Below are 11,653 nucleotides of genomic sequence, written 5' to 3'. Positions count from 1 at the left end.
TCCATCTCATAATACGATAATATAGATGCCTCTAGCTTGTAAATAAGTGTTATTGTCTATTTTAAAGCAGTGACTGCTGATGTATCTGGTGATATTTATACTATTTTTAGTGTCACAGTAAATCAATGATATGCTGCAGTCATCACGTGCTAAAATACAGTTTGATGATTGTTGTGGGTTAAACTCTGACCCTCTGACTGCAATTCTTTCTTTGAATGTCAGACTAAATGCTGTTTTATAGTTTATTTCTTCTTCTCCAAGCAGGATCAACCGAGAATTTAAAATCAGAATGAAACCCTTTGGCCTGAGCGATTAGCAACACACAATAAAACCACCAGATACAGACTCTAAATCGGCTCCTTAAGGAAGAAAACAATCCTACATTTTCCTCAATGCTTAGTAACACAGACTTCTCCATCCTTGCCAGCTTTACTTCTTCAGGGGCTTTTTTCAGGGGATTTTTGCACCATCAGAGGAAGCAGCAATAAGAAAATAGTTTGACAGGATGCTTGGTAGTTGTACCGAAATGCATTAGATGTAAATGCACATAGTAAGAACAACCCCAAGTGTGCTCCCTCCCCGGCTCATGAACAGTCTGTCATCTCTTGATCCCCTTTGCCCTCCATCGCTCTACCTGTGGCTTCCATACAGGCATCCCGAGGCGTGCTAGTCTGCAGCCGTCTGGCTTCTCCACACAGAGACTCGCTACATATTTGATTTTTATACTTGAAAGTTGTTTGGATGTCAGTTTGAACTCATCGCTGTAACTTTCGTGCTTCCAGGTCTGGATGCCGGCAAGACGATAAAGCTGGAGTCCAACGCCGTGCTGGGCTTTTACCTGAGAGTCACGTGCAAGGAGGAGAAGAGTCTGAGGAATAACAAGAAGTTCACCACGCTGGACGTCCAGAAGAACGGCGTGCGTTTCACCAACAGGTCAGTGGCTCTGCGCTGCACGTTTTAACGCCAACGTCGGATCAACGCTGCTCCTCTCCTCACGCCTAAACGTGACTTTGTCCATGTGTGCAGTAAGCTGAGCTCCCTGAACGAGGAGTACACCAAGAGCCGCGAGGAGTACGAGGAGGCGCAGAACGCCATCGTCAAAGAGATCATCAGCATCGCCTCAGGTGAGCGCTCTCATCACATGCTGAGCCTCATCCGCACGGCATTTGGATCTGACCAGGAGATAAAACATCCGTGAAATGATGGCTTACATGTAAAGTGCTCCTAATTTGCTTTGTGCAGCCTTTAGAAATTGATTTCATTCACATTTTTCTGCAAAGGTCATCAAACTCCTGTCTGCTGATGGCATTCTGTTATCAAGTACACATCATTCTGCTCATGCTGCAGTCTCATGTCTGTGGTTCTGAACTCTTCACCAGGTTACGTGGATCCGCTGCAGACGCTGAGCGACGTCATCGCCCAGCTGGACGCCGTGGCGAGCTTCGCCGTGGCGTCCGTCTCCGCCCCGGTGCCGTTCGTCCGGCCTCGCCTCGTGGCCGACGGCTGCAGGCGCATGGAGCTGCTGCAGGCCAGACACCCCTGCATGGAGACGGACGCGGACACCGCCTTCATACCCAACGACATCACCTTCGTCCAGGGCGAGAAGGACTTCTACATCATCACAGGTGAAGACAGACGACACACTTCTGATGTGAAGTAAAAAAAAACATCAAAGCTTAAAGGAAGCTGAATATGAGAAACTTAAATAAACGCTGCTCTGTTGGATCATGAAGTCATTGTTGAAGCTTCAAAAGTCAAAAGATTTGTTGTGACTTTGGTCTTGATTTTTCCAGTTTGGGCCTTAACTACTATTGCTAATGATCACATTCAGCCTTTCTCTGCTCTGGAGGCGGTTACTTTCCAATTATTACTATCTAATTATGTAATTTGGAATTAAATGTCCGTGTTTGCTGATCTGTGCTCAAACACAGACGTCACAGCCGGTCAGACTACGGTACCTCTTCAAACACGTCGCCTCACATCATCATGTGAGACAGTCGGCATGAAATCGATCCTCTCTGTTGCCCCTCCATCATCTGAGGGCTCTCGCCTCCTTAAAACAATCACTTGACAGCCTTTTACTTGTTTGGTCTTGTGTAGCTGTAAAACACTTTGTGTCTGTACCAGGTTATACATTCATAGCAGCAAAAAAATAGATTTAAGAAAAAGAAATAAGAGAATAATACAGAAATAAGCAATGACCTGTTAACTTATTGGACAGTAATCTGTACAACTAAGTCTATATTTACTATAAACTGTTATTCTTCAGGATGCGTCTCTGTTGAATCCAGATCTAATTCATAAAGGGTCCCTAACCTTGATTTATTTTTCGATATATAACTTTTCTTTCTAGTCGAAGATTTGACATTTTCCTTATCCAGTGTCTCATAGTTCGTCTAATTTTAGTTTTCTTTCCCCAGAATGAAGCTATTAAGTTCTTGGCTTTTAGAAAAGCTGAGATTTCTCAAAATTCATGTTCATTTTGTTCTAAATGATCTCATTTAACTCGGAGTCGAGTGCAGCTTCTTTTGAAGTGATCATCCTGCGAGTAACTCTGACTTCTTCTCCAAATGCTTTAACCTTTCTCCAGCATCAGACACACTGATCTGCTTCTGGTATATATGTATTGTACTGGTTTAACTCTGCAGGAGTCACAAATGTTTGCATTGACCAGTTTTAGTCTGAGACTCTCATTTATTGGTGACCTGCAGCACGAGCCGATTTCTACAAAATTTTCATTTCCAAATCCTCCTTCTGAGCTTGAAACGTGAGCTTCCTGAGTAATATGTGCTCTTGAGCAGAATGTCAGGGTAGAGGCTGGTGCCGGCGTTTTCTTCTGGAAACTTGAGCTGCCTTCTGACTCTCATGTCCCAGCCGTTTGCCGGAGTCGGGATCCCTTCGTGTCCAGCCTCCTCGCCTCATAAAGCCACCAGCTAAATCTCCTCTCAGTTAAACTTGCTCACTCGATGACAGGATGTGTTCCGGGTCGGCTGGTTTCCCACACGTGTTAGCAGAACAGAACTCGATCCGACGCCCCTCGCACACTGTCCCACCATCTCCCCACAGATGAATGAATTGCTGGATGCTGCTAGTGTCGATATTTTCTGCTTATTTACGTTCAGCAGCCATTCATTTGGACTCACGGTTCAGCTTCACACTTATGTAGGTCCAATATTCACTCTCTTGCTGGTTTGTTGTTTGTCTCTGGAGCTCCAGTTTGTTCACCAGTTACTTGCTGTCTGCGTGTATCTGCTGTTTTCTGATGAGGAAGTTGTGTACTTTGGGTTTTTAGAGTAGAATACTGCTTCCATTAAAGCTGTTCAAGTCGTGGGCTGAAGAGATAAACAGCTGCTGAAACTCACTAAAGGCTCCATAAAGCTGCAGCGTTTTATCTCTCCGATAACGTCCGTTCTTACTCCGTCATTAAAATATATTGATTACAGCTGCGGTGATTAGAGAGTACGCTTTTATTTGACGGTTGTTTCATCGTCTTTTCTTTCCTTTTGAGAATTCACACTTCCTGAGATGAGCTGGAAACACAAACAAGAAATACACAACAGGGATTTATAGTTTCTCGTCCAGCTGATGGTTCTAATTGGTTTCTACGGGCAACAACACGAGGAAATAATAATAATAAAATGATGTCCAACAGCGATAATAAGCCCTGACGTTGCAGTAAACTGTAGGCGCCGTCATACGTTTACGGTTAATCCCCCGTGTTTGCCTGCAGGACCGAACATGGGCGGCAAGTCGACGTTTATCCGGCAGGTGGGCGTGATCGCTCTGATGGCTCAGATCGGCTGCTTCGTGCCGTGCGAGAAGGCGGAGCTTAGCGTGATTGACAGCATCCTGGCCAGAGTGGGGGCGGGAGACAGCCAGGTGAAAGGAGTGTCCACCTTTATGTCCGAGATGCTGGAGACCGCTGCCATTCTGCGGTAAGGACAGACGCGCTGCCTTGTTTACAGCGTCACTGGAATAGATGATACACTAACCCTTTTATTAGCATGTGAAATATTGTTTTACTGTTTGCTAGAGCATCTCAAGCCATTTTCCATCTAAGAAAGTTAAATCTATTCTACATTCATGACATATAAAGTAAAATGTTTCGAGTATTTTCTATTTTAATTCAGATAATTGTGGCCCACAGCTCAAGAAATGTTCAACATATTTCAAAATAATCGAATATTTCATTCCCAGTTTGAGTAAATTACTATTCAGACAGCATAAATACGGTGTAATTCTGCTGGTGTTGGTCTACAAAGAGATTTTATTCAGCCAGCCTGACCTGAACCCAACAGAAAAACAAAGTATGAGGTGTAAGAATGACCAGACTTTTGAGAAGTTGGACATTGCTGTGTTGTAAATCCTGTTTTTTGGATCGATCTCAGGAAATATTCTCATGATTTAAGAGGCTGGATTTTCACATTTTCATGAGCTATAAGACAAAATCATCAAATTAAAATGGAAAGACTTGAAATATTTCACTTTACATGTGATAAATATAAATATGTGAAAGCTTTTTCATAATATTCTAATTGTTTAAGAGGCACTAGTACTTCTTAAGCCTCTATTTCACATCTTACTGCTTTTCTATCAGGCACTACATTTAATTTTCTGAGCAACATCTGGCACAAAAAATTCCTTCTGGATTAATAAAGTCTCGTCTTTGTCATCACCCCTGCCGTCCGTACAGCTCGGCCACGGAGAACTCCCTCATCATCATCGACGAGCTCGGCAGAGGCACGTCCACGTACGACGGCTTCGGCCTGGCCTGGGCCATCAGCGAGCACATCGCCTCCAAAATCAGCTGCTTCTGCCTCTTCGCCACTCACTTCCACGAGCTGACGGCGCTGGCGGCGCAGCAGCCGTCCGTCCACAACCTGCACGTCACGGCGCTGACGACGCACGACACCCTCACCATGCTGTACCGAGTCAAACCAGGTCAGGGTTCGAACGAGGCTGATGAGAAGTTTAGATTCGTTTTCTACTTTTCCCAGCTGATGGATGTAAACAAACTGTTAAATTTGTTCAGTTCGCTCTCTGGAGTGTTTCTACTCACTGCAAACAGCAAATGTGAAGCAGGAGGAGTTGAGGTTTACGACTCTTAATGTTTTAATGAATAACACACAGATTGCTTTTAAAATTAATAATTTAATCTGATTCTTTTTTATACTGTATCAATAAGGTTTGTTCTGTCTGACCTCTGGAGCTTCAGTTTAGCAAAAAGAAAGAGAATAAAAGGCCACCGATCCTCAGTTTAATGAGCTGTTGAATGAAAAAACCACCACCCTCATGTCTGTCTTTGACATATGAAGTTACAGCCTCCTGATGGTTCCCATTGGTTAGCATGAATGCTAAAAAGAGACTTTTTAAAGTTATATGTTTGTACAGATTGACCAGTTTGTGGACTTTTGCTGTCCTGGTTGCCTGGTAACCTAAAGATGAAGACAAAAGCCACAACAGGAGAAATAGTTTGATCATAAATAAGATCAAATGTTTTCATTTAGTCCCTAAAATGCTGAATTATTGCTTTAGGGTTCACGTTTTTGAATAGTTAAGCAGAACAATCATGTATTTTCTTTTTGTCTTTGTAGTACTTTATGAACAAAACTCACTCAGCTCCCCAGAACCAGCAGCTAGTGGACCCTGACAGGAGATCAGATCGGTTTCAGCACCATTTGGACTTTTTGCTCACACTGTGCAGCCGCTCTTTAACGTTCTTAAAGCTCAAACTTCATTGTTCGCTTCAGCCTCCAACCTGACCTGAACTTGCGTCTTCAGGTGTCTGCGACCAGAGTTTTGGGATCCACGTCGCCGAGCTGGCCTGCTTCCCGCCGTCGGTGCTGGCCGTGGCGAAGGAGAAGGCGGAGGAGCTGGAGGAGTTCCAGGAACCTGCAGGGGAGAAGCCGGAGCAGGAGGAAGAGCCCGAGGCCAAACGACGCAGGACAGACAAACAAGTAGGGTTCGATTTTCCGCTGTTGTCGTGACCTAGATACGGGGGAGCTGTGCATTATATCCTGTCTGCGGATTGGACGGGCTGAGCAGGAAGTTAGAGACGGTGGCATGTGTAGAAGTGTTTACAGATTATGATGCAGATGTAAACAGATGTTCATCGATGCATTTAGCAACAAATGTCCTGATTCAAGCTACTGTCAGATCTGAACACGATGCAGATGACTTCATCCTTACCTCTGGTGTCAGTAAAGCTAGAAATCATAGAAAAACTGAGCTTCTCACAACTCGCCTGAGAATCATCACAGTTTTGAGTTTTCTTCAGTGTCCCACTAATCCAGTGATTCGTGCCCATACGTCTACAGGTTCACTGCAAACAGGAACTGCTAATAGCAACTCTGTGCAGCTTTAGTGAATTCGTCATTACACAAAAAAACCAGAGCTCAAGCTGTAGCCCACTGATCGCTAACAGACACTGATCTGTTTTCATCTCCAGCAGCTTCTGGGGATGTTTTTAATGTGTTTACTGACTGAAAAAGAGTATCTTTAGATTCATTTTGATAGAAAGACCAACAGCAGTTAACTATGATTTAAAGGAGGAGATTCACTGCCAGAACAACTTTATCGATCCGGACGTTGTGTGTTCCCCTTTAGCTGAACACAATCTTTTGATCTTTTGGCTAATTTTGTTGGTTTAAGTCTTACAACTCGCATAAATCCTGTTTCCAGACGCCGCGTTCAGCTGCTTCCACTGAAAGAGATTTTAAAAACATCACTCCTCTAGTTCTGCATCATCTGTCAGCTGCTGTCTCATGATTTAAGGTCAACAACAAATGTTTTCAGGCTCCCGGTTCAGCCAGCGGATATCTGGGCTAAGACTAATTGTTTTACCCGATCTGAGAACCTGTTGCCTGATAACTAGTCACGAAGCTCTATCACAGATATCCACAGATATCCTAGTTAAATAGTAAATCAGATGATAGGCGTCTTTTGCCTCCTTAGCTCTCCACATTGACCGTTTATCTGCCATCACCACTTTCCAAAATGGAAACTAGATAACCTCTGGTACCGAAGTCGCCCTTTGCTCTTTGCACAGATCCAGATGTTTTCAACTACTTTTTTGCAAGTTGAAGTTTCACGTGGTGGCATTTGTTGGAGTGTGTGACGATCATTTGGCTGTTTTGGAGCCCCTCTGGCCGAGACGAGCAGCCGTAGCGGTGAAACGATTACATTTTGGTCTTTGCTGGTTCAGTCAGCCTGTCCAGACCTCAGAGCTCCATTTAGCAGAAGATGAAACGATTTTTAGTTGATTATTTTTCTCGTAGTTTAATCGTAGCAGCTGGACTTGCTTGAGTTCCTTGAAGACGTTCCACCTCTCATCCAAGAGGCTTCATCAGTTCTGACTGACTAGTTGGGAGTTCCAGGTACTGATATCCTGAAGGAGACATTAACACCTGAGTTTCAATTGGGGGTTTGTTGCTCCTCCCCCTCGTTATGCGAGTCGTTAGTGCTCCACCTGACACACTGGGGTTTGTTAGGGTCTTTGTGGCTAGGTGTGGATGTGGTTTTTATCTTTCTGGGGAGAGATCTTAGGACTGAAGTGTGAACAGGTGAGAGATGATGCCTCAGACCTCCACCGTCTTTAAGAAACTCACTTCAAGTTACGATGAACCTCCAAGAATAACTATGACCTGGAGGACTGAGAATCTTTACAGACAGGTTGATTATTTTCAAAAACAAAGTGAGGAGAGAGAGGAGAAGGCTTCTTATGGTAAAGGTGGAGGCGAGGAGATACCGACTGAACCAGTGAAGCAGAAAACGTTCAGTCACAATGGCTAACGCTGGACCAGGGCTGCAGAATCACATGCATGTTAATCACCATCATGGTTTTGGCCTCTTACAATTAAATGAACAAACTTGACGGCGGTATTGAGATTTAAAATGTAATACTGAACATCTGTAACTCGTACAGTCATACGGGCAACATTTAGGAAAAGACTGATGATAAAATGTGTTTTCAGATTAAACTGTGGAGCAAATATCAATCTTGAATCAATACAAATTAAGACGTCTGTCCATTAGCATGTACCATCGATTAATACCGCGTTGTATCCAAGAAAAGAGACCAAATCATGTGCTGGAGTGACACACTTGTTCCCACCAGTGCTACAAGCGAATAAAGTTCCTCTGGAGCCCTTTCCTTGCCGACAGATCCTCCACATTCACATGCAGACGGCGTTAAAGGCGATTTAAAGGAGTGTGAACGCTAGCGCTGCTCCGTATTCGCCACTCGTGTAATTGAAACATTTGCTAACACATTTAATGTAGCAGCTTACAAGATGAGTGTGTCAGCTCACAGCTTGAGCCCGCCGCCTCCGAGTGACCGAAATACCAGTTTAATAGGCTTCAGAGGGAGATCTGCGCTAATTGTACACATCAAAGACAAATTTACAGGCCCTAATGAGCCTGTGTGAAAAACGAGTTGCATGTAGACTTTTGTGGCTCCAGAGAGAGCTGCAAAGAGTCTGACAAATATCCACGAGGGATGTGTCTGCTGGGTTGGAAATGAATAGAATTTGTAAAGAAGAGAGTCCTTGAGGCTCCGTGCGACTCAGCTGTACGGAGCCTCATGTACGAGTTTGTCAAGAAGAATGTGCTGATTGGCTACGATGCCTTTTGTGATTAAAAATTAAATGTTTTCTAAAAGACCCCAACCTCTCTTTCAGGTGGGAGAAAACCTGATCCAGGACTTCCTGCAGAAGGTAAAGTCGCTTCCTGTTGCCACCATGACCGAGGAGGAGGTGAAGGTGGAGCTCCGGAGGATGAAGCAGGAGCTGGTGGCCAAAAACAACACGTACATCGGGGAGATCCTGGCGCGCTGTGCTCCTGTAAAAACTGCTTGATTTTTTTCTTTTTAGACGTTGTATAAGTTCATGTACTGCAAGGAGCCACACTGGAGCGCTTACACTGTATAGTTTTTGCAATAAATAACTTTTCTTGAATACGTTGTGAATTAGTCTTTCTTTGTTTACGTGGCGACATGTTGGATCATTCCAATATATAACAATGGCTGTTCTTACTGGAACTTCCTGTGTGTCTGACGAGAACGCCTGCAGTTTAGGAAGAGTCCAGATAAACCAGAACTTCATATGCAGCTGCTTGTCTGTGAAGATTCTCAGTCATCCAGGTCATGGTTAATCGTAAGAACCGGACTTGCTTGAGTTCCTTGAAGATGTTCCACCTCTCATCCAAGAGGCTTCATCAGTTCTGACTAGTTGGGAGTTCCACATACTTCTATCCTTAAGGAGCCATTAACACCTGAGTTTCAGTTGGGGGTTTGTTGCTCCTCCCCCTCATTATGCGAGTCGTTAGCGCTCCGTCTGCCACAATGGGGTTCGTTAGGGTCTCTGTGGCTAGGTGTGGATGTGGTTTCATCTTCCTGGGAAGAGATCTTAGGACTGAGTTGTTAACAGGTGAGAGATGATGCCTCAGACCTCCACCTCTGTTGAGGGATGCTCTTTCCAGTTTGACATAGATGGCTTCTTTCACCCCTGGCCAACATCTGTACGTTGCTGTCTTCAAACGAGTGTCTGCTGAGTCTTGTTTGTTGACCTGAACCTGGTGGGTCAGGAAACCTCAACACGGTGCAGTAAACATTCAGAGAAGGTTAACCAGCATCCACCGAGACGGAGGAATCATCGCTGTTCACGTATGCTGTTGTTACACATGATTCCTCTGTTGGTCACGTTAGACCAAATGATTCCACCACGAGTGAAGCTGTGTGTCTAAACACGATTGTTATCGATACAAGAACTGATGACTCCATTCGGCACGGATAACGAGTTTAGTTCCATCAATGGATCCCATTAGGAACGCTCTTCCCACGTAGATCATTGTGACATGACGCTCATCGCTCGCTAACATTCAGCTACATGCTGTGTCAAGTTTGCTTTTTGCACATAAAGACCTGAAATCTCTTATTTACAAAAGCATCCAGACCCTTAGTTTAGCAGAAGCCCGTTTGGCAGCAGTTGTACCTTCCGTCCGTCTTCTGGTCTCCACTGAATTTGGGAAGTTTATCCCATTTTTCCAGGCTGATCCTGTCGAGCTGTGTCAGACTGTAAGGGAAGCATGTGTGAACTACTTGCTGCTCCAGAGGTGTCTTGTTGTGCTGAAAGGTGAATCGTGGACTCAAGTCTCGGGTCGTGTTCGCTCTGGAGCACGGACCTCTCTACATCTGACTGCATTTATTCTCCTTTGGATTCTGACCAGTTCCTCTGTCCCTGCTGCTGAGAAGCATGATGATGCCACCGCTGTGTTTGACTGTAGTGATGGTATTAGATGATCAGGGCCTGGAGTTCTGCCCAAATAAAGTCCTTTTACTGCATTTTGACAAACACCAAGCAGACTGTGGAGTAGCTTCCATCTTGCTGCTCTTTCGTTAATGCCAGATTTATGGAGTGCTGCTGAGGTTTGTTCTTGAGTCGCCTCCCAGATCTTGTCCCGTTACCCAATTTAGCCACAAGTCCAACTCTAGGAGGAGTCCTGGTGGTTCCAAATGTCTTCAGTTTCACAAATATTGAGGAAACTGGGCTCAGATTTGATACCTTTGCAATGATCAGTGCCTCAAGAGTTTTATCGTGAAGCTGAGCAGAGTTCGTTGGACTTCTTGGTTTGTTTCTTTTCCAGGCGTGATGTGAACTGTAGAACCTCATATAAACACATTTCTGAACTGCGTCCGATCACTTCACAGGTGGGCTTCTATCAGCTTCTACAGACATCTCAAGGATATTCAAGGCAAACGGGAAATACCAGAGTCACAGTACATGACCTGAATACTTTTCTAAATGAGCAATTTTGGTTTTTGATTTTTAATAAAAGGGCAAGCGTTTCTGAAAACATGCTTTCACTGATTGCAGATTGATGGGAAGTTTTTCTTCATTTCAAACTCAAACTACGACACAATAGTGGAGAAAAAGTGAAGGGGTTTAAATACTTTCTACATCGAGGGCATGATTTATTTTTTATGACTCATTTCTGGCAAACTGATGCGATGTCCTTACCGGCATTTTACTTGTGATGTTAATTAACATCCGATGAATCAGTAACCTTGTTCTTGGCATCTATGGTGAGTTGAGGCACCTAAATTAGTTTGATGTTATTATAGTGCTGCCTTAAAAACTTCTCTCAACTTAGGTTTTAGTTGAGCTAAGGTTTAAGTTCAACCAAGTCTGCAGCAGGTTTGAGTAAAACCTCAGACATGTGTTCAGGGTAAATATATCTAAAGTGATGATGCTGCATGTGAACTGCTTTCCTTAGTAAAAGGGATTGTTCTTAAATGGGAATCACCACTAAACTATAAAATGCATTTACGTTCTTGTGTTGCAAGTGAACATTATTTAAACTATTTTTTATATTTCTGAGCAGTTCTAACGTTTAAACTCTGCATTGTCGCCCTAATTTTATCGGGGAAACCTTTCCCACACTGTGCGACAGTCACATTTATTATCATTATCTGCCAGTTCCCAGAGTTCACTGCCACTTTGTGATACCTACAGTGAAACGCTTGTGTTGCTAATGTGTTTTTAATGGCAGCACTTATACTTCATTTGCAGATATTCCAGATATTTATCATTTGGACATTTCACCACAATTGTGTCCGACGTGTGAATTTGAACGCTTGTGAGCTCATTGCTGCAGA

At 43.9% G+C, this 11,653-nt stretch overlaps 1 protein-coding gene across 1 annotated transcript in view; it reads left to right on the top strand.

The window, feature by feature from the left end:
- Positions 1-8,956, top strand: part of msh2 (mutS homolog 2 (E. coli)) — a 14,734-nt gene extending 5,778 nt beyond the window's left edge. Inside the window, exons 10-16 of the mRNA XM_008303795.1 lie at positions 783-933; positions 1,027-1,124; positions 1,380-1,625; positions 3,731-3,935; positions 4,694-4,941; positions 5,782-5,957; positions 8,679-8,956. Coding sequence (XP_008302017.1) covers positions 783-933; positions 1,027-1,124; positions 1,380-1,625; positions 3,731-3,935; positions 4,694-4,941; positions 5,782-5,957; positions 8,679-8,855 — 1,301 coding nt within the window. The 3' untranslated portion in view covers positions 8,856-8,956. The remainder of the gene's footprint in view (positions 1-782; positions 934-1,026; positions 1,125-1,379; positions 1,626-3,730; positions 3,936-4,693; positions 4,942-5,781; positions 5,958-8,678) is intronic.
- The last annotated feature ends 2,697 nt before the right edge of the window (positions 8,957-11,653 follow it).

The sequence above is a fragment of the Stegastes partitus genome, unplaced genomic scaffold (assembly GCF_000690725.1).
Source record: "Stegastes partitus isolate 25-593 unplaced genomic scaffold, Stegastes_partitus-1.0.2 Scaffold2070, whole genome shotgun sequence".
Taxonomy (NCBI): domain Eukaryota; kingdom Metazoa; phylum Chordata; class Actinopteri; family Pomacentridae; genus Stegastes; species Stegastes partitus.
This window is presented reverse-complemented; position numbering and strand designations above follow the sequence as displayed.